We start from the raw sequence: 26,184 nt of genomic DNA, 5'->3' as shown, positions 1-26,184 counted from the left end.
TCTGAGCGCATTCCCTTGCCTGGTCACTTGTTTTGCTTTTTATTTTTTTTTGTTTGGTTGGTTTTTTTGGTTTGTTTTTTGTTGGGTTTTTTTTTTAAGGTAATCATCAGTTGCTAGAAATAAATATTTTAAGAACTAATACACTGGTTACATTCTTACAATTGTGTGCAGCGCATGCTGGTTTAAAAGGAAGCTGTTTTATGACATTTTTAATTATGAAATTTCTTATGCAACAGAGTTTAAGGGTCAGTTATAAACACTCCCAATAACTAGGCTTCCTTAGGCAGTAACTTACCTTTGTCATTTCTTGTAGTTCGAGCTTGACTCAGTCCGGTCTCGCACCAAACAGGATTGAGGAGCTAGAATACAAGGTACGCTGATTCGATGTACAGTTTGTAACATTTCTTTTGCAGTGGTGCTCACAAACCATTGGCTTAGTTTATCTATAGCTGGAGTGGGTTTTTTTTCCTTTTGAAGTCCTTTAGTAGAGGTCAGGCAACTGTGTCTGTTTTTCAGAGCTGTGGACTATCAGTCCCTGAACAAAAGGTGTCAGGCAAGTTGCTGGTAGGGTTTGGGGCCTGAAAGACTCAACTGCCTGCGTTTCCAGTTTTGAAGCATGCAGAGGAGCTGCTTGCTATTGCAGGAACATCCCACTGGCACCACTGGCAGTAGGGAGGTCATGCCAGCTCTCTGGATCTGACACCATGAAACTGGGCCCTCCACAGCTGATGCTGCAGCCAGCTCTGGTCCCAGAGTGAAGGATAATTTATACAGCTATAAGAAATTTAACTGTAGGCTCCCACCCCTTGTGTGGGCACGAACTGCATCCAGAAAGAAGGGAATCCATATTCCTAATTATCAGCTTATAACCACTGCTGTGTTCACCAAGGTTTTAGTAGGAAACTGAAGACGGAGGGAGGCATCACAGACCCCGCTACTTTCATGTGGGCCAAACCTAACCGAGAAGCATAACAGAGCACCAAGCCTGCCCATTCCTTACTCCTGGTATGAAAACAAGAGACGACTTCTCTCTTTAGGAAGAAGAAGTAAGTCATCTTCCACAATGATGTGACTTCAGGTGAGCAAACAGACACGCTGCATTTCCTCTAAGAGAAGACTGAGCCACAAGTATTTAGCCTTAAATGTAACTGTGCCTTCCTGGGCTTGCTCCTACCTTTGAGGGATTCTGGTGCAAGCTAGCCTCATTATTTTTTTTAAGCCAGACAATTGACTTTAGTTTTATTACAAAGCTTTTATTAAAAAACAAATGCTCAGCACATTAACTCAAACTGGAATGACAAAAAAAAAAATCGGTTGACAGTATTTTTGGCAAAGGCTGTGCCTTACTATTTTAAAAAATGGGTACATCAATGCTCATTTCAACACTGGCATAAAATCCCACTAACAGGCTAACAAAAACAGATACAAATACAGAACAATTGAAGTAATAATTCAAGTGCTGGGCTTTTTACAAGGAGAAGGGGAATGGGTGAGAAGGAGAACTCACTGCAGTCAGATTTGCTGGATGTATTGCTATGTTTACAGAGTAGATGATGCAAGACTAAGGTGTCTACTGACCAGCTGATGTTGTTACATGTATTTAGTTCTATAGGACACTGTATTATATAGACTGAGAGGCCACTATTTGTTACAAATAGTTTAACAAAAAAGCCACCTTTTTTTCCATACAGGCTTTTCCTCTGGCAGAAAAAAAAAAAAGAAAAAGAAAACCCCCTTTTATTTAAAAAGTATTTCAGATTTCTGACACTTGTTTAAAAGCTCATACCTAGTAAAATATACACCAATGAAATTACAAACTAAAAGTTAAAATATAAAAGCATTCAAGTTTCTTAAAAAAGCTAAAACCAAAATTGATCCTGTCGCACCATTAAATAAAAAGAAGGTTGAGTGTGTCATCCTGGTCCAGGCAAATTCCATTCCTCGATGTGCTGTATGGGGCAGCTGTGGTCTACGTTATTCTGCTGGCTGAAGCAGGCAGAGACAGCCATGCTACTTTGTTTGCTGACTCGATATGGACACAGATGAGACGGGAGCTTAAGAGTGCAAGGCAGAGGTGGAGTGAAGACAAAAGCTGCTCTGCTGACCCAGGAGCTTATTTGCTCTATTTATATCAGGGCTGGACCTCGTGATAGTGAAGGATTTTGGCAGTGATTGTCTTTATGATTCAGTGTCTCTAGCAGTGACATCAGGGTGAATGACATCCTAGACAGACTCCTTGGGGGTGGTCTGTGTGGATGAAGGACACACCTAGGGTTTAACAAGCTTCCATCTCCAGAAGGGGTCCTGGTGTCGCCGCCTTTGCTTTGCAAGTTGAGAAAGCATTTCTTTTCCCACCTAGAGGGAGGGGGGAGGAGAGAGAGAGAGAGAATGTGTGTGATAAAGACTATATGAAGCCTTTATTATTTTTTTTTTAATCCTTCAAAGTAGCTGGTGATGGGTCACTGTAACTCTATGACACAACTGTGTTAACGGAATGTGCATCTGCAATATCAAACAAGTGCAGCGCATTGCTACTTGCTCTTGCTTGAAGTTTGCAAGAATATTTATGGAGAGTGCTTTAGACTAAACAGATGTCCACACCAACTAGAAAGGTGGGGTTTTAAGCTATTTAGACATTCAGCATATCACAGAAGTAATTCCCTTTTGTAGTGGATTTCATTTATCTACAACATTTGACCTAGATATCTGTTACAAAACTAAACATCCTCAGGCTTTGGTACTATGGTGGTTGAGGTCAATTAAACCTCCACTTCAGAGCCTCAAACTCTGCTCCCTGCAGAAATGAAGAAATGCTGTCTTCTGCAAGCAGCTGGGTAGAGGAATGTGGTGGGTGAGGCTTGTGTGAACACTGACCCTACCATGCGTCCACATGCCTAGGTAGGAATTGTTCTGCTCTTCAGCAGGGTAGGGAACACCTTCCTGTTGAGTAAGAGCCACAGGCTTCTTTCCTAGCCATAAAGTTCACTAGGATCTTGGAAGGATTTACATCCTTATAACTTGTGAAAAGGCCAACATTGCAAGCCTTGTAGGTACTGCTGATCCAGAGAGGAACAGTTCTTCATCACTAGGCCTCTGGGTTACATCAGCTGACTTACACAATTGCTAACTCAACCGTCACCCCTGCCCTTCTGACCCAGACAACTGGGTTCTAACAGGGACTCCACCCAAAGCCTGTCTAATGAGTCAGGCATTTTTCCACAGACGGACACATGCTCTCCAGTAATGGTCCCAGGATTATCAGTATCTCAAAAAAATCTGCATTAACCTCCAGGCCTCCAGGTACTACACAGCTGCCAAGCAAGTAGAGGGTTCAATGACCGGAGCTTTTCAGAATGACCAAAATTAGCACAGGAATGCAGTTCAGTGGAAAGAGTGAGTGAATTTTCACCAGAAGCAGCACAAAATGCTTAGTCACATGAAGAAGATACGCTGCCAGCACCTTGAATCAGCAAGGCAAGACAGAACAAGTTTATAAAGAAGTGGCTTAAACCACAAGTCGTCAAACTTCTGTTAGAATAATCATAATAGATAGACTGCTTGAGCCTGTAAGAACCGAAAGCAGAATTAATCAGCAAGTATTACAGCAGCAGTATTTAAAGCAGGGCCGTTTATAACTGGGTACCCATGTCCCATCTGCTGCACCTTCCATGTAAGCCATGACAACACAGAGCATTCTGCCTGCACTGGTTGAGTACAGCTCCTGAATAAAGAGTTACACAGGCCAATATACTCTAGGGGAGAAAGCCTCCAAAACTGACTACGGACCCTTTGATTTTAGTGAGTGCAAGCCGAGGCCCCAGAATTTTACTAAACAAGCTGACGCCTCATCAGAGGCTGCCCACCTGGCCATTGTTTTAGTGGAAAGGGAAGCTGCGGACACTGAAGGAGTTCAACTGCAGACTAAGTACAGTAGAAAGGACAAGCACAGATTTATATCAGACTGGCTGGTATAGCTTTAATTTGAAGGATGCTCTTCCCTCTCCCAATTACCACCATTCCTGACACATAATGAATAATTGTCACCTGCTGCTGGTAGCCACAGAAGGACATACAAAGGCACTGCAGCCTCCTGAACAGCACAGCTGAAAGTCCACTGGAAAACCAGCGGTTTCAACAGAGGTGGTCTGTATTGACTAATTCAGTTCCTATTTCCTCATAAAACCAGCCCAAGTCCCAACTAAAAAAAGCCTTCTGAGCTTCCTGCCTTTTTTTTTTTAAATATATAAAGTAGCACAGTGCTCTGTAACACGTGCGGATCAAAGAGCTGTGAAGGCCTCTACCTTTCCAAGGAGCACGAAAGAGGCCAAGCAAACAGCAGAGGAACACTGGGGAGAGCACCCTGCAGCTTTATATTTATTTTGTGCCTTTTCATCCCGGATTTTCAAAGGTTTGGTCCAGGTTGCTCTTCCTGGGAAGGTTTTCCTCTCAGTCTTACATGAAAACATTCAGCTTCCTGTTGAGGAATGGCCTTGAGGCGCCAGGCCAGTAGTTCACAGCAGTCTGATACAAGCGCTGTGATTCAGAGCTACTCCCCATTAGCAGCCAGGAATGTCTACTCCACCGAAGGAAATGAAATGCTCTTCTGTTGAGATGGTTCCCTGCCTCCTCCCCCCTTCCCTTACCAGCAAGCTGTCTTTGAAGTCAGGAGGTTAAAATAACGGCCGTGGCCTTGCTCTGGCCCTCAGCGTTCTCAAGCAGCGGCCATGGCTGCTTTCTCAGCCCCTCGCTCCAGCAGGGACCCTGCGGAACCTACTGCAGCTCTGCAAGGGGACAGGCACGGTGAAGCCCCAAGTATTTTTATTTCTGAACAAATACTGCAGTACAGCAAATTACACAGTAGCTGCCCTGAAAACAGCATCTAGAACCCAGCCTCTCCCCAGCTGCACATTAAGGCTACATGCTGGAAATTGCTCCTGCTGCTGATAAACCAAGTCATACCTAAAAAATACAAGTGATGATGGTGTTGCCTTACAGATATAAAACAGGTCAAATCAGGATTCTTTTCAAGAAACCGCAGGCATGTGCTAAGGAGACTGAAGACTTCCCACATCTAAGGCTTCACTGGGGGGCTGTAGCTGAAGTCTCGCCAAGCGAGGCGTGCCCTAGCAAAGCCCAATCCACAAGTGAAGTCGGTGCAATCAAAGACTGCAATTACAGCTCCCTGGCTGTGGTTAGGCTTCAAAGAAAGTGCTGCAAGTCACATTTTACATATGTGAAGTCTTGAGCCTGAGCCACAATAGGAGGCACTGTCTGTGCCATTTGCAGCATACGTCTGACTGCAGGAGGGAAGGGGGGTGGAGGGGGGGGGGGGTGGACTGAGTAGGGGGGAACACCTCCAGAAAGAAACAAATAAAATTCAACAATAATTCGGTGTAAAAGAAAAAGCCCTCCTACTGAAGTGATAAAACTGTATTTAAGGAATCACTACAGTAAAACCGAAGCCTCCTAACAAGCCTGGTCTTAGTGGCTGAGGGCAAGAACATCGCAGGGGGATGAGAATTCCTCCCCACACTTGGGAATGAGGTGGATGGAAGGGTGGGTCCGCAAGGGTCTTGTGCTCCTCCTCTAGGCCTTTAACTCATCTGCATTTTTCTAGAACAAGGGAGAGGATTACACGGCTTACAGAAGAAAGTCAAGAGCGTCTGGGTCAGTACAGGAGTAAGTACAGAGTAAAAGAGATAGCTAGCCCTTCACAGAAAGCAGGAGAAAGTGAAAGTTTTAAACCAGGTGCCCTTTTTTTCTACACCTTCCTCCACCATAGGTTGTTTTTATACAGTTGTAAGAAGAGACAAGACTACATATAACAGCAGTTATATGTATTTAAAAAAAAAAAAAAAAGTGAAGTCTCTAAACCTGGCTTTTAATCCAGTACTTCAAACGAACTCCAGGACCCGGCAGCTGAAACTGTCATTTTCTTTTGAAGTCCAAAATGAACATGTTCAAGTTACTGCCAGGGTTTATCCAATACTCCAGAAACTTGGGTATGCAAAACCAGGTCGTTATTTATCAGAAAGGTTCGTGCTGTTTGTGAAGCCCCTTTTTATTTTCTTTAGAGGCAGAGCTGGAGAGAGTTTGAGGCGCAACAGATAGATGCCGGCACTGCAGTCTGCTCCTCTTCCTGCCCAGCTGTGCCATGGTTTGTGGGTTAGCCTAAACCAGATCCTTGAAACGTTCAGGGCAAACAAAAACAAACACTCCGCAACCTTTGTTGTTTCTAAAAAAAAATAAATAAAACAAAAAACCCCAAAAAAAACCCCATCATCTCCCAATAAAACCCCAATCGTTTTAGTAATCCAGTTTGCTGCAGGGTCCCACAAGCTGCTACAGCACATGGATGGAGAGAGCTACAGGAGACAGGAAAAAGCCCTCCCTGCAAGAGCTGGATACCAGCAGGCAGCAGAGGAAACCTTTTAAACTGCTTTTGTTGCCAAAGAACTTACATAAAATTGTACCCTAAAACTGTAACAGATACTGCTATGTTGAAGGTATGTCACGAGCAAGTTTTCCTGGAGTTTGGTGTGTGTCCGTCCCGTTCCCCCCCCCCCCCCCCCCCGTTAGCCTCAGCCCATCGCTGGTAACTGTGAATCGAGACTCCGTAACAAATGACCCACTGGTGGTTCAGGTGTGCTGAACTATCTACCCCTGAAAATCTCTCTCCACTGATTACAGGTGGAGTCTGTCGTCCTAACTTCTGTCCTCTTAGTCTGGCCTAAGCTACATGGGTTAAGTGAGCAGCAGAAATACCTCCCCCGCCTCCCCCAGTCAGAGACCCCTTCCAGAGCAGGATGGTGTCAGCATGGGAAACGCCCAGGTATTTTAAGGCTCCCGCTTTGTGTGGCTTAAGTTAGTGATGCCAAAGCAGGTGTGGCTCTTATCAAAGGCCCCCAGTGTAGGCAGCATGAAACTAGAAGCTCTATCACTGCGCTACAATCTTCAGAATGATCCTACTGGAAGACCCAGGACATGCTTTTCCTGTTAAGGGTGGAAGAGCAGAGAGGTTCCATATTTGTAATAAAAACAACTACCTCTAGACAGCTGTCTCTAGCAGCTTGTTAAAGTGGAATAATATACTAAAAGTGATCTGCAAGGGAGGAAGAAATAGGCTTCTCCCCTTTTTGTATCTTTGTGGCATACAGTAAATATTCAGAAGACTATTTTTTTAATCATTTCTTCTATAGCCCAAGAGCTGTGAAGAAAGATGCATCAGTTCTAGGGGCACTGAAACTGCTGCTTCAGTTTTCACCTGCTGTAACACAAAAAGACTTGAGGTACTGGTAAAGTAGTAAGTGAAGATTCTTTCAAAAGAAAGAAATAACATAGGTAAATTTTCCTCTGTAGAACATCTTTTCTGCCACAATTAAACACAGGGTAGAATTTACACTGTACTCTTGAAAGACCATCTCAACATTTACATCTTCCAATACATGCATTCATTTAAATAGTTGCCTTCATGCAACCAAAGGTAAGTCAGATGTAACCTGAATACCTTCTTGAGCTTCATCAACTCTTCTACACACAGGCATCCGCAAAGCAACACTACCAGTGTAAGACAGCAGTATGCAGAAACCATGACAGAATTCAAACACATCAGCTTCACTTTGATGCAATTAATTTACCTCAGCAGAAAATCTCTACTGGTCTGAAACACACAAGCTCCTGTTATGTACCTCAAGAGACCCAACTATTCATCAAAACATGGTCTTGCCTAGTATCAAGGCAAATGCACACACCGTAAAACTAATTATATGTAGTTATTTTGGCAATTAACATTTTACTTTGTGCAATTTCATGTATCCTTGAGATGAAGGGTAGAGGGCTCTCAAAACTCCCGAGTTTAATTCTGATGCAACTTAATGAAGAAACATGTGTCTTACTTTTGCAATGAGGAAGCGACTTCAGAAATTATCTGTCTCTGTTCAGTTGAGCCTCCTCAGTTCTCTTACCCCCTGACCTCACTCTACTGATGCCTGTGACAAGAACACAAATTCAGTGATACAGTCACTGGTACCATTTCCCTCAGTTGCATCTAACCCTGTTCACACGCTACGCCCCAGTGCCAGCGACACCTTCACAGCACAAATGCTTCCAACATTTGCTCCTGCCACTGGAACCAACAGCAGAAAGCTGGTGTCCTGAAAGGTCAGGCTAAAACCCATGCTAACTGGCTGCCAGTCTCATGTTTAACTGGCTAGACCGCGGTGCTTCAGCTGGCCCTGCTGTGAGCTTCCTTCCTTGTACAGCTTTCCAATCTGCACACTTTCAAAACTGTTTATACGGTAAGAGTCTTAACGAGTGGGTAAAGGATCAGAGATCTGAAAGATGACTTGCATAAAAAGTCTTAAAGTAGAAGATTAAGGAACTGACTAGTATGAGAGGGTTGGCTCTATTAGTAGTGACTTTTGCAACATCACATTTAGGCTTTTCGGTTCTGTTTTGTTGTTTTTGTCTTCAGGATGGCTAGTTTTGCATTCATGTGTATCAGAAAACCTCTTCAATCCAACAAAAATCTCTAAAAGTCAGAAACAAAAAGTGCTAGAGCTTGCTAAGCTTTGACAGAATTGCATTTGAATACAAGTCTGTTGAAATTAGAGGACAGATTTCACCCAAGCTTAGTCACCAGAAACAAATGAGAAACACTTTGACGATGTCATACCAACTTGCTTTCTAGCTGTTCAGAAATATGGTATCCATTTCTCATTTTAATTTTTTTTAATGTAAATATTCTAAAAAATGAAAATGCAATACAGGCCTGAGATGAACACTAAATGCTGAGGTTTTCTTCCAACTGAGAGTGAAACCACATTTCAAAATCTTATGTTTTCTTTATAAAACAGTTTGTTTCTACAGAATTTTTCTCACGACCTTAGAATTATCAATCTGGTGAGACTGAGTTTACTCAATCCACTAAAATATACCGTTTTCCTCCAGAGAAGAATGGCGCACCAGCCATCAACTCTCTGTCCCCACCCTATCCCACAGGAAAAGTTAGAACAATAGTCATCCCAGTGTTCCTTCATTCTAGCCCAAGCTGCCTACTGCTAACACCTCAGAAGTGAAACGATACGGGGTTGTTCTAATCCCTTGTAAATGTGGCCGAGTTCAAACTTGATTAGGCATCTCTAATTTTGCAGCAGCATCTGCAACTTTGAGCATCTCCGGCAAAATAAACATTCACCTACTGAATTACCTACTTCTGCCCTTTGTCAGTTTCAGTTTAAAACCTGAAATGCTGAAGGAGGACTTCACAGCTGACCACGCTGCACCCGTTTTGTAAAAAAATTTTCTTGTTTCTCTAACGCCGTATCTACGCTGTCGGTCTAGTTGAAAGTGTTCTGCGGCCTTTTTATTTAGAAAGCCTATGCTTGGCTCCTACCCTGACTTACCCTTATCCCTCCCATAGTCTCTTACTGCACCCGAGACAGCATTTATACCCTTCCTTCCTTCCCTCCTGCCCTTCACGAGGGTCCTGCGCCAAGCTGGTAAACGGGGAGCTCGCTCTGCCCCACCGCAGGGCTCCCAGCAGGTGTCAGTGCCCTGCTGTACCTGCTGCTCAGGCAGGAGGCGGCCGCCTCTTCGGCACCTTCGCTCCTCTGATGTTTTTCTTTAAGTCAGGGAGCCTGAAAGAGAGAGGAGGTTTTCTGTCTTTCACCCCAGCAAGATTAATGTCAGGTCAGAATTAAGTTGCAGGAGGGGATCTGTCTGAGGGCTGGACTCCTTGTCTTTGGAAATTACTGTGCCGATTTGAAAAGGGCCGAAGTTAACCGAAGTATTCAACGATATCAATGTTTCAATCCAGCAAATTCTCTCCTGTTCGTTCTGCCCCTCTTGCCTTGCCACCGTGCATAGGTAAAACAGGGAACAGGGAAACATGGGTCACGTAGGAAACAATTTTTAAAGCAAGCGGGGACACATCTCTGCACCACCACCACCCCCTTCCCCAAATTCTCACCCACGCTATCTTCTGCACAAATCCCCCAGAAGCTGTTTAAAGCTGCTGAGCAGACAAGGGGCATGGAAAGGGGTGGAGCATTTTCAGCTACTCCAGCAGCAACTTCAAGAGCACTGGACAACCCAGGCTGGAAAACATGTCCCTCAAAGCAAGGTACCACATCCTCTTTGCATCTCCTTTCTAGGATGCTGGCCAGAAACCCATGGTCAATCATGACCACAGTCATCAGACAGCCCTTTTCCACAGTATTCTGGCTGTAAATAGGTCCACTTCATAGTCTGCTTTCACAGCCTCACTCCATTTTATTTCCAGGTAATAAGGAAAAGATAACCCAGTCATAAATTGTTTATATTTAATATAAATTTGTTATAAATTTGTATAAATTTCTTATAGCACTATCCCAACAACACTTCTGCACCAAAATTTGGCTCTCATTTCCATATGGGAAGTTTGAAATATTACAGATAATTCGTTGTTTAAAGAGTGTTAATCTGATCCTTTTAAGTGCTTCTGATTGTAAATCAGTATTAGTCAAGTTTTCTCATTTTTGAAAGCTTTGCTAATCTAAATGCTAATTGTCATGGAATTTTTGAAAGCCACAAATACACTTCTCACAGGTTTTCAAATGTCTGTTAAGCTCCTCTGTCACTCTTTTTAGCCCCCGAAGATATGCCAAAACACAATGTTGAATTATGTAGCTTGTGAGGACTTCCCAGTTGCATCCTGCCACATGTCACAAATGGTGTGCCTTTTACAATTACTGTACGTAGCAAGTCATAAGTTAACTACTTCCATGTTATGGAACAATCAGGAGGATTTTTTGTAGTACCCTTCTACTTCCTTGCTGATTTGAGATGCTAAAAAGCAGCATTTTCCCCCCTCTACAAGTCAAGTTGGATAGGAAATGGGGAATCTCCATTTCCAACACAGAATTGCTCCCATTTACAAGTCTTCTAGAAGGCTGTGCTTAAAGTAACAAGAAAACACCCACCTTTCTGAAAGGTACTCAACAATCTCTATGTTGTCCTTAATCTTGGCTTTCCTCATTTCCCCTTCCCTCCTGGCCTCTCCCAAACTCATTTTTAGCATTATCAGGTCTTATGCCACTCTCGGTTGATTTCAAAAGGAGAAAATAAACACGAGTTATTTCTTCAACAAATAAAAGTTATTTCAAACATCGGTGTTGGGCCATGTCAACTGAAAACAAAATCCTGCTTGGGGACAGTTCCACAACTCTTAAAGAATGGCAACATGCTTTGGAGTACCCCAGGATAATTTAGCAAAGATTGGAGCATCAGGTCGCAGTATTCCTAAAGCACTCTAATATTAAAATATTTTGCAAACCAGTCATTCAGCAGGCTGGAGGAGATCATGGAACTTGGCTAAATCCTAAGCAGTGAAGCTAGAAGAAACCTGCTGCTGCGTACAACCCTGGGAAGAGGGGCCACTTAACACTACCACCTTAACTTCACCGGTCAAATGATGTCCAAGCCAAAAACGCAGGTTTGGGGTCCACCTTAAAAATCAGTTATGAGCTAATTTAAGTGTTCATGGACAAAAAAAAACCCCACAACCCAACAACAAACCCAACCATAAAAAAACCCCACACCCAAAACTTTCACAGTATCTTAAATCATTTCTGTTTTCGCGTCTCTTCCGTTACTTTCCTCTGAACATCCCACCACACAACCCTCCCACCATTTCATCCTTCTCACTTACATCACTGTAATTACAGCCCTGGCTGATCTCCTTTGTGCTGATCTCGAGATTCTTTCTTTGGTCTTGCCACCTACTCATTTCTGATTCTTCTCAGATAACAGAACGCTTGTCTCCTTCCCAGACCTCCCACCCTCCTTCCCCCTCTTCCTTGCACCATCCCTACGAGTAAGAAAGCTAGTGTTTTCCTGTCTTCAAGAGCTCTTTGCGGCACTCACTGAAAGGCATTCCCAAACTTATTATCTCCATCCAGTAAAGACTACAACAGCTCTGCTGTGGGCCTGGTAAGATATTACGCTTGTGGGCAAAACATTTGTTGGATTAGGCTTGCAAAGGGCAAGAGTCTTAACCTTCAGAAGTTTACTTTGAAGTCTGGCTGATTCAGGTTCCCTAAATCATTTTGTGCATTTACTTCCAGCTAGAGCACATCTGTACGTCTGCAGTGGGGAGCTTTCCCTCGGCACACGATGTTTAGTGAGGCTGCCTACATGCACGTATATGGAGTCAACAGCACACTCCCTCTCCAGAGGAAGAAGATACCTACTGTCCTCATACTCCGTCATACAAATTGCGTGAGGACAGAGACAGCTATTGCCAACAGTTTCCACACTGTTGCAAAGCTTAAGGGGAAGAAAGGCAGGGGTGTAGAGATAAAAGGGAAAGAGACAAAACCCACATACTCAGAACATTAATCCTTTACTATGGAAATGCAGAGAAGCTCCAACAAAACAGTTCAGTGTAGGCAAGGCACTCATCCTTAGATTGTAAGGCATCCAACAAACCAAATATCCCTCAGTTTTCAAACCGTCACTTGAACTTGAGTTGTATTCCGATCCCAATCAAGTGCTCTAAGTCAATTCAGATAAAATTATGCATGTTCTGCTTACTAGGTTCTGTGTTAACTTGAGAGGGAAAAAAACAGTAATCGTGGACCTGGGCAACTAAGCTGAAATACCAATTCTAAAACTCAACGTTAAAACACTTGCTTTTATTTTTTTTTTTTAATAATAGATATAATACTTACAGCAGTCACTGTAACTAATGATACTTTACAGCTACATTTGTTGTGTAGGCTAAAGAACCCAAATACTGCAATCCACATTTAAAATCAGCATTACTCAGGCACATTGCGAAGGGCAAGACTGTCTGCTTGCCTGAAAACCTTTTGCTTATCAGGAAGAAACAAAAGAGCATGCATTTTGCCTTTTCATGTTAAAAAAAACCAAAACAAACAAAACCAACAACGAACAACCCAAAGTCTTAGATCCAACAGAGTTTAGACTAACCAGGACAATGGCATAACTACAGGCTGATGACTGCCACACTGCACAGAGCAAACTCAGATTTGGCTTCCTCTGGCTGCAAGTCCAAGCAGAGCAGAGGGCCAAAGGAGGCCAGGCTGCTTTGCTGACCACTCTGAGTGCCAAGGCGATCACACGACCAAACGAGGCAGAGGGAGAGGCGATAAAGAGACAGTTTTTGTTACAATGTATAGGTGTCTTTAGAACGTAGGAGGGGGGTTTGCATGGTTGCTGGAATTCTCATGGATCTCCTGAGAGCAGTCTGGGTTAATTAAGACAGTGTAGAACAACTACTGTATCAAATGAATACCATTCCTACTAGAAAATGTATTGCAGTGAGAAGAGAAGGCCCAGCCTTCCAACACCAACACTGAGAAATTAGGATCTCACTGTGGTCCTGTGTGCACTCAGAAGCAGACTAGATGTTGTTACTGGATATGTGGGATCACTAGTCATTCCATCTTTAGTGCAGATGATATGATATGATAAAAGAAAAAACACACAATGGAAATATAACAACAAAACCAACCCGTACCACACATGAAATACCACTGTACAGTTGAGAAATTCTGGATACAACTATACAGCCCCATCTTTTAGCAGATTTTTTGTTAGTATACAGGTGAATACATTTTTAAAAAGTGTACCCAGCCAGCCAGCATCTAAAAGATGTCAGCACATAAAACGTACTCTGAAGCCAGCATCTAACCTGCTCTTATGAACTGTGACAGTCTGCTGGCTGGGAGGGTTTGCACTGCTTAATAAACCCATCCCTGTGCTTCACAGGCAGACTTGCAGCGAGTCAGTGAGGTATGGTCAATTTGAAAATATTAAGGTTGAGAAGTGAAATGGTGAACACCTAATAGATAGCCGGTATAAAAACCATCAGTAGTCAAAGTAACATTAGCTTTGGGATATGATAACTTCTGCAATTTTTGCTAAATTCATATTATTGCATAAAATTTATAAGAAAGCTTATTTTACAATTCAGTTTTATCATCAGGAAAGCTTTAGAGATGTTCTTACCATGCTTCAGATGTAGGCAGCTGTCATTCTGGGGCCTGTACCTGTAGAAGATTGTTTTCCTTTAACAAATTTCTTTACAGACTTTTTCCACATTCCAAATAAGTTTGTTTGCTACAATATTACATGGATTTTTTGGTGTGTTTTTGGTTTAGTAGTTTGGGTTTTTTATGGTTCTTATACCAGCCATTTTTATTGTGGAAAACAGGGTGCTTCTTTGTATATATTTTACAGGCAAAGAGGAGACCTCACTGATGCTTTTAGCCAACCTACTAGGCAGCTGTTAGTGTACACAGAAACACAAAATACAGCAATAAAAATACAGTGGCTACAAAAAGGTCAGTGTAAAGTTTCTCGTGTCCAATAATCCCACAGTATTTGAGAACAGTTAAATCTAAGGATGATACAGCGCTGGCTGAGGAGAAAAGCAAAAGGTAAAGCAGGACAGTGACTGCAGCAATGCAGAAGTTCAGCCAAAGATGTTGATGCCATCAGGACTGCGGCACATCAAGGCATAAGGGAAAGGAGACACGTATTGTGTGCACTTTCACAAGCTTGGATTCAAAGTGAAGTATCTTAAAACATCCATCAGAAGCAAGTGTTAGAGAAAAGCATGTAAAAATTAAATAGCACAAGCCCTGGTTTCTAAAATACACCTGAGGTGAATGGTAAGTAAGAGTTGGCCATGGCCTACCTGATGCTGATTCCTGCAACTTTTCTCTCTTCCTCTTCTTTTTCTTCCCCTAAAAAACAGGAAATTTCACCATACCATTGCATGTGTAGAGCTTTTCTTGGTCACTCCCCCACCACACAGCATAGAAACGAAAGCCATTTGGACACTGAGAAAGCATTTAGGAAAAAACCCAATTGGTTTCAGGGTAGCTAAAACCTTTTCTAACCCACTTGCAACTGTTTCAGTGGTAACAAGGTTTGCCCTCAACATCTATGGAGAAATATGCACGAGCAATACACATTTTTATATCCACATGGAATTACAATTTCTGGCAGTTTTTCAACTAACCCTGGCAGCCGCAAGCATCTAAAAGACTTCTCACGCTTAATAATCTGATGACACATATGTTGATATCATAATTTATGGCTCTTACAAGAGCTCTTCACACATTCAGATACTTACACTGTCATACATGGCAACAGCAGACAGGGTGTTGAAAGTACCCAGGATGACCATGACTTGCCCCCAGGGTGCACACCAGCCAACTAAAACTGTTCTGATAACGCTGGTACCTTAACAAAAGCCAAGTCTCATATGGCTGTGCCTGGTCTGGAGAACGTGCTGTACAATAAGCAAATAGCAGGCTGCAGTACAGCAAAGCACCCTTAACGCGACCAAGGTGCAGGGCAGAAGAGGACGTCTGGCAGCTGTCTGCCTTGGACACCACACTGGCACCAGCATGCCAGCACAGGCTCATTGCGCCAACCCACACACACAACCTTCTCCCGCACCCCCATCTATGGAAAAGGCCAGAGCTCCTCATTCACACAGTCTTTCAGGAAACAAAAGGTCAGTTTATACCCACAATTTTAAACCTCGGTCATTTTGCATCGCCCTAATTACTGCTTTGATATTCCTCCATATGACTTCTCTTTATTGTCCTACATTGTCAGTCAAAACTTTTTTTCTTGTATGTTTGGGGGGGGGAAAAAAAAAAAAAGGCATATCTGTTTATATTTTAAAGAAGCCTTCAAGGTGCCAGGACAGGCTCTAACAGATGAGCTCTAGCAAAGGCGAACCTTGGTGCAGACGCTGTAAGCGGGACTGCAGCCTGCTGTCCATCCTTCTGCCCGCAGCCAGGGGCCACCCCACACACACAGCTGGCAGCCACCAACACATGTCCTGGTACAGACCGTGCCACGCACAGTGGCCACAGACTGGAAGGGCTGAGGTGGAGGGGCACATCGTGCCATAAGCTAGCTCTGAAGGTGACAGGACGGAAAGCAAGTGATGCGAGAAACCACCTCAAACCACCGCAGTGCTCACGGATGGACAGCAAGCAAGGGCTCCAAATACAGGCTACACTGAAGCTACAGCAGATGAATTTGTCTCCAGCCCGCTGACAGTCTGGGTCTGCCCAACTCAGGCTGACAGCAGGGCTGGGCAATGCCTTGTGAGCGAGCTCCCGAAGATGGGACCAAGGCTAGAAGTTGGAAAGCAGATTTCAAGGGCTCTTGGAAACTCGCAGTGATATGCTTTAGGCACCGAGGCAATACTTCTTTACAGAGGAAAGTGCATTAGCGCAGATGTTAACATGCAAAAATCACAGGAGGAAAACTATGGTTTATTCTCTATGGCAGGCTGACTTCAAGTGCTAAAACATTCTGAAAGCTGATCTGAGATCCATCTATGAGATACCGGAAGCAGAGGAGCAGAAGGAAAAGGCTGGGCTGGAAACTAATTGTCAGCATTGCCAAATGAAGCAGTTTCTGACAACTCCAGCACACACAGACACCACCACATTATGAAGACACTGTGCTTCTCATGACTACCACACAACTTTGCAGAACTGCTTTGGATGTCATTAATAAAAAAGCACACAGATATTGTCAATAGTTGCATAGCAATGCTTAACATTTTCTTGACATTTCTGAAATCCTGCATAACCAGGCAAACTAAAATAGAAGAATTAAAACCAAGTAGTACATATTTTTAATTGTACTGTTTTATGAAATTCAGCCACATGAAATGGAAGTCACTTCCAACTCTCAAAATACTGAAGTAATATCTGTGCTAAATAAGCAGTCAAAAAATGAAATTGTATCCAAGTTAAAAAAAATGAAGAGAAAAAAGAAAGAAAGAAAAAAAAAAAAAAAAGGGGTTATATATACCTGAAAAGGTTTCACTGATACATCTACTATGATCACCTTCTCACCTCCACTGCAACAAACGTGTGCACTCCTGGCAAGGCAGGGAGAAGGACTGCGAGAGGAAGCTACCAGAGTTCTCCCTTGTAACATACAGGACTGGAGTACATCGCAGCTATACTTCCATACAGGATGTAGGTTGGAAGCACACTGAAGAAAGAAATCATACATGCCACCTTACACACTCCCGATGTCTATCAAGGCTTTTAAGAATCTGCAGGTCCACTGCATGTGCTGTATGGCAGTAGGCTGTGGGCAAAACATGTCAAGTGCCCAAAGTCAACATGAGCAATCATCGCAGGACAATCTTGAAGGCTGACGTCCAGTAAGCATGAACTGACAAGGCTCCAAAGTGGTTTGATTTTCCAGCAAGTAAGTTCAAGACAATCGAAATCCCATCATTTTCAGGAGCGTATCACTAAGGCCCTATTTGCTTCCAGGTATATTTCAAGACAGCTCTGTTGACACGGTCCGGTTACTGGAAATAAACCCTATCTGCGTAAGGTCATGACAACTCATCTACGAGAAAAGATGACTGTAAGACAGGCAGAAACAAGCTGCTAGGGCTTACAGTAGCATCTGTGCTTACAAAACCGGGCATGGCTGTCAGCGAGACCAAGGCATTTGCTTCAAAAGACAATCACATAGTTTCTGTGTCAATACCTTCTGTGCCAGTTTCTACAGTTTCTGTTAACACTGTATTTAGGTACCTCAATCTTTGATGTCCACAAGACATTACCAAAGTAGAAAAATACGACTGTCCACCTAATGCAGATGAAAAACTGAGCCAGATATAGCATGTACACCTCCTATCACAGTAAATAATGCCACAGCTGACGGGGGGACAGAAGGGACCCCAGATCTCAGACTAGGATCAGTCTTTCAGGATGCTGCTTGTTAGTTTCATAACATAACATATGACTAAACTGACACCTCATCGCACAGCTTGCACTGCACAATTATGCCATTGTGCTTACAATGTGCTATTAACACTTGTTTGATATTTAATTATAAAGTAAGAGTAATTTTAAGAAAATTGAGTAGCTTCACTGAATGGTATAAAAGCAGAATCTGTCAGGAAGTTTACTTATACAAATTTTGCAGGCCTTATTTCAGAGATGGACCATTCTGTATTACTTTCAGCTAAAGTTCAGTCTGCATTAAGACCCCTGGGCTTTCAGTTCTCTTTCAAGAGAGACATCCCTTTTTTGCTCAGGTCTAAAGAAGATTTCTGGATAGCAAGTGATCCAATAGAAGATTATGGAAAAATCACAGCTGTACAGTAAAACATATGCTTTCAGACAGTACGGGTCATTGCCTTAGAAAAAACCTCAGTTTTCATCTTTTCCTCTGAAAAACTGTGACTTCCATAAGCAGCATGTCAACTACAACAAGAACATCTCAAGTTTTCTGGATGAGTGAAGTACAAACAAATAAGGCTAATGTTTTATGTTTGTCCCTCCATCCAAAACTTTCCACAAATTAAAAAGAAGAAAATAAAAAGAAGTTAGGTAAAGGAAGTTAGTTTTTAAAAAAAGCCTTCAAGTGAGTGACTTACATAGTTGTCTCTTGCAGACCAGCCTGGATAAAGCTGCATGTGTAGCTGCCTTTCTTTACGAGCTAGTTCATAATATTTTGCTTGTTCTTCACGGGAGAGAGCATGCCACTGCAAACAAAATAAACATAGCATTAGACTAGGACATAACTCATACCTAGGCAACAGATGACACGAGCAAGTGTTCTTGTGACTTTGATTCAGTCCTTCCCCACTGCAAAAATGAAATTCATTAGCAATTACAAGCACCCGTGTTTTTTAACCAGCTTTCAGGCATTCGTCAGCTCTGCAACTGCCAAGTGCCTTGAGCAAGACAAAAATCATTTATGGAAACAGGGCTCACCAAATAACCTGCTCACAGAACCATGCTCTCCTCACACTACTTAAAAAAAAAAAAAGCCAACACAAAATCCCCAATCCAACAAAAAACCCCACCGTTTAGCTCCTGACAAAACAGAAAGGTTTTGTGCTGCTTTTGAAGGGCAGCAAGCTCCCCACCACAGAAAGGTTTGCTGCCTTGGTTTTAAGCAGCATCTACACACAGGTTTCAATGCCGATGCAGAGGGCTTTCTGGGTGTCAGCAGGCTCCTGTTCCAAGATCAACTTCTTAAGTACTGAGCTTCAAGGTACCTGCTTTCTGATTTCTTTTTGTTACAACAGAAGAAAATGGCAACAGCAAAAAGTTTCTAAGAGACAGAAACCACAGAACTGTAGTCTTCCAAATTACATGAGTTGACCTGTGTAGTCAAGTAGGGATAAACTTACTGCTTTTACGTAGTTAAAAAAAAAAACAACAACACAACCTGAAACGAAAAAAAACCCTTCACATCTGCACATTTGAAAAGGCACCAGCTACATCAGTATCTAATCATTTTGGTCTTGTTGAAACACCTATCGTAGACCTGAACCAAGAAGAGTACATGCCTTTTGTTTTGAATCAGATTCCACTGCTGCAGCATTAGATGCATCTTCTTGTTTGACTCTGCCAATATGCATGGGGGGGAGAACTTATTAAAAAAAAAGCCACATGAAATCATTAAGAGACTCATGCAAGAATAATTTACAGAACTAGGATTTCAGATCAGATCACGTTTGTTTGATTTAATATGTCGGTTTGTTACATGTCAGAAGACGTGAACTAAAGCACTTGTCTGTCTGGACTTGGCAAGTTCGATGTGTTACTGAGAACACAGCAGTTCAGCCTATTTGCAATTTTCAGACTCCACACGTGCATTCCAAAACTGGAAGGCAGTGAACGTTATGCAGTGGCATCACAGAGCCCAGCAGCGTGCGAAGCGTTAGCTCTTGAAAACAGAGGTAGTTCTTGTTACAGAGTGACACAGGGTATAGTAAACAGTGACCAGGAGGACTGAAGACAAAACATTTGACAATAATTAATCTCCAAGCAATTATACTGGATAACTTAGACATGGTTTGTACCACAGTAAAAATGAAATTTGAGGTACTTTCACAGAGAACAGTAACTTGAAAGGAAGACTCCAAGATGTGGAAAAAGCAGGTAAGAGGCACTGAGGCTTGATTCATTACCAAAACAGAGATAAGCAAGCCACTGCCCTCATTCAAGCCAAGAAAACAGGGGTGACATACTAAGCAACTGAGATCGATTACTGAGGGAGTGAGAATGAAAAAACGATCCTAGAGACCTGGATGAAAGAATGGAAAAGGCAAGCACTGAGATGTCCTTAGAGAGAAGGTAACAAGAACATCAGAGACAAGGCAGAAGGCTGCAGGAACCAGGAACCAGGACAAGTACCAACAGATGTATGCTCTGTTTGAGAGGGTTGGGTGGGGTGAGGGTCTTCAGATTGTAACAGAGAAGGAGCAGTTACGGTCATGTACTGATTTCCCACTTAAAAGCACAGGATTTCCAGAGAGTTGCAGTGTCTCTCAATACTGCCTTAGTCAGTGGTCAAGAAGGGGGATTCGAATACTCCCTACTCAAACTCTGACTGATACAAAAGTTGCCCCTGTTCTCATTTCTGGGACAGTCAAGGGCAAAATTAGCATCTACCTCTGCTGCCTTCCCTTGGAAGAACAACACTGACCATGAACATGAAGTTTGTCATTCTGGGTTGGTGTGCATCTCTTTTTGTTTCAGAGCACGGAAAGAACAAAATATGCCTACAGTGCTGCAGAAGGAAATGGCCTCAGCAAGGCTCGGGGACCATCAGTACTTGGCTGGTGACTTCCGAGACATTCAAAACTTGACTGAACAACCCCCTGAACAACCTGATGTTACTGGGCCTGCTTTGAGCAGCTGCTGGACTAGATGACCTTGCACAGATGCCTCTCAGCCTACATGACTCTACAACTGGACCACATTACATTCACTTTTGAGTTCCACCTCTACTGGTGTCCAGTGTTCATCTTTGAATGATTCCCTCCTGCTCTGATGGATGGCAGTGTATGGAAGGACCCAGAAGGTGATTTGAATGCACTTCCATGTGTGAATGAGGATATTTCATGCCTGAGGTGCTGACACCACAAGTGGAACAGACACGAATTTGATGATGTTGCTAATGCTGAAAAAGGAAAATGAAGATACTGCTTTTAGTTGCGTGCTTTATCTTATATAGCTAATTTGATAGCTGCACATTAGTTAGCACCTCAAGCAGAAAGTCAGCCATCACACCCAACTCAAAGGAAACACAAATTAGCAGCACACGTGAGTACACACACACCCTCCTGTACATACCCTTCTGCCAAGAATCTGGTTGATAGCTGCGCTTTCTTTCAGAGTACACTCTGCTACAACGTTCGCTCTCATTTCTTTCATGTACAACATGAAAGCATTCAGAGGTTTCTTAATATGAGGTCTTTTTGGCTCTTGTTCTTTTCTCTGTTCGTGCTGAGGCTTCCTAAAACGTGGTGGGGGAAAGGGAAAGGAGGGGAAAAAAAAAGCATCCATTTACCTTCAGCCTAAAAAAAAACCAATGGAAAATTACCAACCTGTGGTTACAGTAACACTTAAGTAGTAAGAATGAGAATTTCAGCGGTCATGTCCCATTCACTTTCATATCTTTTCAGAGAACTGACTTAATTTAACACTCAGGGAGGATGTCAGGTTGACAGTCTCTAGCAAATAACATTTGATCTGTGAATCTACACCAAACTGATCACTTCTCTCAATTCTTTTTGAAAGGCTACCCATAGTACCCTAAAAGACCACTGCTACAGACAGGAGGATAGCTCCTCATCCGCTTCTTTCTTAAGCCTTATTGCTTAGTATGGCAAAAGGCTGCTTTTTACTAGTAAATTTTGCAGTTAAGATCTTTTCCAGCAGAAGGTTGTGAGTTCACACTCAAGCAACATTCACAGGTAGACAGGTCCATGATTATGTCTGAATCAAAATGACTGTTGCTGATAGCTAACAAGTGCTGGACTGGAATGAAAAATGGCTTCACGTCTCATTATTCTTCCCAAATAGTGCCCCACATCTCCCATTTCAGTTATAGGAGAAGAGTTAAAATTCAAGAGAGTTCATGAAAGGCACCTTTTTTTATTTTAACATCTTCGACTCTTCTTCAGATAGAGTTAGTTCTCAAACTTTTATAAAATAAGGGCTAGCGCAGAAAGGCAGACTCACACATGCATTAGCTCACTGTCGTTGTGCGGATGTTCTTGTTTTACTTGAGGTGTTACAATAGCTGGGTGAGGGATTCCAGTTGTGTGAGGGCCTGGAGGACCAGGAATCATGTGATGTGAAAACCTAAAAGAGAAAACAAAGGAAGGTCTGTAACCCTATTGCAGACAGGCATCAAACACATATGACAGCAGTGGGATGCCCCAGGAATGTCAACACTACAAGAATGTAAATGCTACAGAGCTTGCAATGGAAGACAATTCTTTAAGAGTGCATGAAAACCATTTGGCTAAGATTTGTGCATTGTAGCCCATTTATTCAAGAAAAACAAACACACAAAAAAATCAGTCAACATTTTGGTTGTAAAGAAGTTCTTTTATTACCTTTCAGGCAAACAGTTTTAGCAATGCAAACAAGAAACGTTTAATGGTTGTACTATTGCACTGACTAGCAATAAAAATACACATTTCTTAACCAAAAACTGTATTTTCACACCAAGATAGAAACATTCTTAAACTATCCACCACCAGCGAATGCAAAGGAGGGAACTGCCATGCAGAAACAAATAAAATAAAAGAAGAAGAGTATTTTCAAGAAGTCCCTGATGGCTCTCTAGGGAATCTCTTACTTTTCAAGGTACTTAAGCTAAAAGATTTTAACGTCACTTCACCTGAACTCACTATCGTTCCCTCAAATGCTTAAAATAAAAATACATTTTAAAAATCCTGCATCCTGGAAGAAGGGGTGGGGGTGGGGGGGTGGAGAGAGCGACTTCCAAATAAAGCTTCCTTTCATTCGTACAAGAAGGAAAATGGAGAAGAAAACCGAAGTACCACTAACTCAATCATCCAACCCTATGAACCCAGGTCATCCCCAAGGATAGCTGAAACAGATCTTGAAGGTGCTGAGCATTGCAAGCTCAAGCACAGCAGAAAACCTGCATGCTTTATTTTGAACTGGCAGGAAGTACCATTAACACGAAAAGCAAGCTCACGCCCCAAAGGGTTGCTGAATGAGTGCTGGTTAAGGAACGGCATCCAGCCTCCCCTTTCTCCATTCCCTAGCCCCCTTGCCCTTCTCCTTCATGCCATCAAAATAAAGCAAACATGAAGCCCTGTAACGAAATCAAGTAATTTTGTTACGGAGAAAGAATGGGTTTTCTTCGCAGTCACCCTGACAGGCACATGCTTATCATTCCCCTGTAAAGAAGTGAAGGGACAGTGATAATCCAAAGGAGTCCACACAAATAGAAGCCAGAGGACCCACCACTTATCAAGTGGCCTGTCTTAAATCCCCGTGCAAGAGGATGTGTCTTCTACAGGTCACACAAAACACCAACCAAGAATGGTATATTGCAACCTTGTGTACACAAAGCACAGGATGCAGAAGCTGTCTTTAGAGTGCAAAAGCAGAGGAGAGGAGGTCTGGAGTGTGTCATGGCCAGGTCTCAATTAGCATTGCTTGCTTGCACTTAGACATAAAGACACAGTGCCTGATTCACACACCAGTACAAATACACTGTGCTGGCATCCCCTGCCATTAGTGGCTCTGGGCTATAAAATACCTACTTGCGAGCAAGTTTCCACACAGAGTGATACCTAAATGATTCAAGACTAATTACTAAGACTTTGAAATTAGGACTAGAGAACACAGACTACAGTGACAATCCACCTGGTTGCATACTTGCATGAGCAAAACCCAAGGATGCACACTATACGTTGCATCTAGAAATGAACTAATGACTCATTTCAGATGAAACAGCTCAATTAATTGTTGACAATTCACCGGTGCTCCTAATTGCAATACTCCAGAGACTGCCAAGAAAATGCTGAATGAGACCAGTGTGGGATCCAGGCAAACTGTATATACACAAATAAGTTAAATAAAAATGTATGCATAAGGTTTTAGCTGACTGAAAAGCAAGCAAAGGCAGACCAAGATGCAAGCAGAAGACCAACTTGCCCTCTAATGCCAACAGTTACTCCCCAGTCAGTCATTCACCTCCTACACCTACCTGGACATGGAAGGGTCGACTGAGAGTGAGGATGGATAGGGCTGCCTGAATCCACTCGAGATGGGATATACAGGCTGACCTTGCCTGAGGTCACAGAAGAAAGGAACCCATCAATCATATGATACGGTATTCAATAGTTACTCTAGAGTTACAAGCACTTGATGGGAACTCAGTACTAGTCACAAATAAATAGTAACAGGTAAAACTTTCAAGAGTTCTGCTGTATTAAAAACTAACAAATACTTGAACACTTTGGGCTTTCTCCCTTGCTATTAAAGATTCCCAATCTGGCTCTACACCCAGGAGAAAAGCCAAAACAAACAGCCTTCCTCCCCCAGAGCACATGTGCACGCACGTGCGCACACACACACACACACATGCACACTCCTCCATCTCTGTCCCACTCTCACCTAGTTTCAAAAGCACTGGTATCAGATTTGGTTAACCAGCTCTTAGGAAAGAGGCATCTTATTCCAAATAGTTCTATCGTAGATCAGCACAAAACCAGATTGTGAATTATTAAGCTAGAAAACCTTTTGAACGGTTTTATTAAATCTTTGAAAGCTTAGGACGGACTCTTTCCATTTGCATCTTCTATAGTGAGATACAAGTGGCCAGCTTTTCTAAAAAAGTAGAAGTTTATTTGATAAAAAAACCCCAAACCACAGCCACCTAAAAGCCCACAGAAACACAAGGCCATCTTAACTATACTTAAAGATCAAACTTTGCAATCCAGTAAAAGAAGCTTGGGTGAAATTCTTACCTCCTTTATACTCCCATAGATACAGAGTATTTTGTTAGCAGCCTGTCATTTGAACTCTAGTTTTTAATCATCATGATTACATTTTGGTTACTTTCAGTTACCAACGGTTCAGGTTGCAACTATGATGAACACCCTGAAGTAGCACGCTACGGTAACGCAAACAAATACCGGTTCTGCCCCAATACCTGAACCAGCCCAGAAAGACCACCACATGCATCAAGCCTATTCACTGACTGACTGACTGACAGATCAGCTTTCAGAGGGGTGAAAAAAGGGATATTGGTGTTCGTAAGGTTCAGGATAGAGGTTTCACACCTGGTGTATGTTACTGGAAATCAGCAGTGCTTGGGGCGGGGAGGTGGAGGAAGTCTCAGCAGCGCTACTGCACAGAAGGCAGCTGGATGATAGCATAAGGGATGGCTGGGCATGTCCCACTGTTGGTGAGTGCCACTGAACACATCCCCAAGCCTTTTAAGACCAGATCTAGTCTCTCCCTTTCTTTTTTTTTGCTCTTCCTTCCCCCCCAGCCTCTGCATCTAGAAACCATTCAGAAGAAATGATTAACCACATCTGGAAAATGCATGCCAGGAACTGCCTGGTGGTGGTGAAGTCAGCCCAATAAATGCAATAAATGGGGGCAGGGGGTAATAATATAAAAATAGAGAGTCAGATACTTCCATATTTTAGCTTGGTATCTGATAATCATTTGTTCCAAAAAGGTATGTGACACTTCCTGAAAGACTTGCCAGCAATACAGCGTTTCACAATCTTCTGCTCTCTACTTTCTCTGCCTGCTGTCATCTGGATCATGTCTCCCTCCCATAGACACATTAAAAAAAAAAACCAAAACCCCAAAAAATCTGCATCGCTTATTGCATGGGCACAGACTAGTCAAGATACAAACTGTAAAGTACTGAAATTGTTGCTGAGTTTTCTTATTTCTTTCTCCGACAGAGCTGAGGGCAAGTACCTATCTACCCCAAGCAGATATGAAGCATCCTGCTGAATTGATTACTCTGAAAATACCACGTGTTTCCTCCAAGAGGAAAATGACACTCTGAGTGGCGGAGAGAGATCCTGAGAGTGCCAGTATTAGCTAGAGCAGTGAAATCTCCCAATGGCAGAGGCTTCTCTCCATACAGAAGCTAAAAAGCAGCAGACTACGAAAGTTTGTTCTCCATTTGGGTGCAGTTTCAAGATTTCTCCCCACACACACACTTCAAAGTTCCTTCTTACCTCCCCTCCCCTTAGTAATTGCAATCTTGTTTATTAAAAATTTACATTTAATTCCTTGAGAACTGTTTTCTGCTATCTTTCCGAATGCCAAGAGCCACAAATCTGAGCCATAAGAAATATAT

The 26,184-nt window shown here is 42.7% G+C and overlaps 1 protein-coding gene across 6 annotated transcripts in view; it reads right to left on the bottom strand.

Annotated features, from left to right (window-relative positions):
* Positions 1–1,237: 1,237 nt before the first annotated feature.
* LEF1 (lymphoid enhancer binding factor 1) overlaps positions 1,238–26,184 on the bottom strand; it is a 70,668-nt gene continuing 45,721 nt past the window's right edge. For 3 of the 6 annotated variants that reach the window (XM_055704221.1, XM_055704226.1, XM_055704217.1), the window contains 6 exons: positions 24,064–24,147; positions 22,053–22,175; positions 21,162–21,324; positions 18,449–18,556; positions 14,705–14,753; positions 1,238–2,355 (listed from right to left, as the gene is read on the bottom strand). In XM_055704221.1, coding sequence (XP_055560196.1) covers positions 2,276–2,355; positions 14,705–14,753; positions 18,449–18,556; positions 21,162–21,324; positions 22,053–22,175; positions 24,064–24,147 — 607 coding nt within the window. In that variant the 3' untranslated portion in view covers positions 1,238–2,275. Of the gene's footprint in view, positions 2,356–14,013; positions 14,055–14,704; positions 14,754–18,448; positions 18,557–21,161; positions 21,325–22,052; positions 22,176–24,063; positions 24,148–26,184 lie in introns of all 6 variants that reach the window. The other 3 variants (XM_055704233.1, XM_055704245.1, XM_055704237.1) reach the window with 3 other exon arrangements.

Source organism: Falco cherrug, chromosome 1 (genome assembly GCF_023634085.1).
Source record: "Falco cherrug isolate bFalChe1 chromosome 1, bFalChe1.pri, whole genome shotgun sequence".
NCBI lineage: Eukaryota > Metazoa > Chordata > Aves > Falconiformes > Falconidae > Falco > Falco cherrug.
Note: the sequence above shows the minus strand (reverse complement) of the source record. Positions and strands in the feature narration are given on the sequence as shown.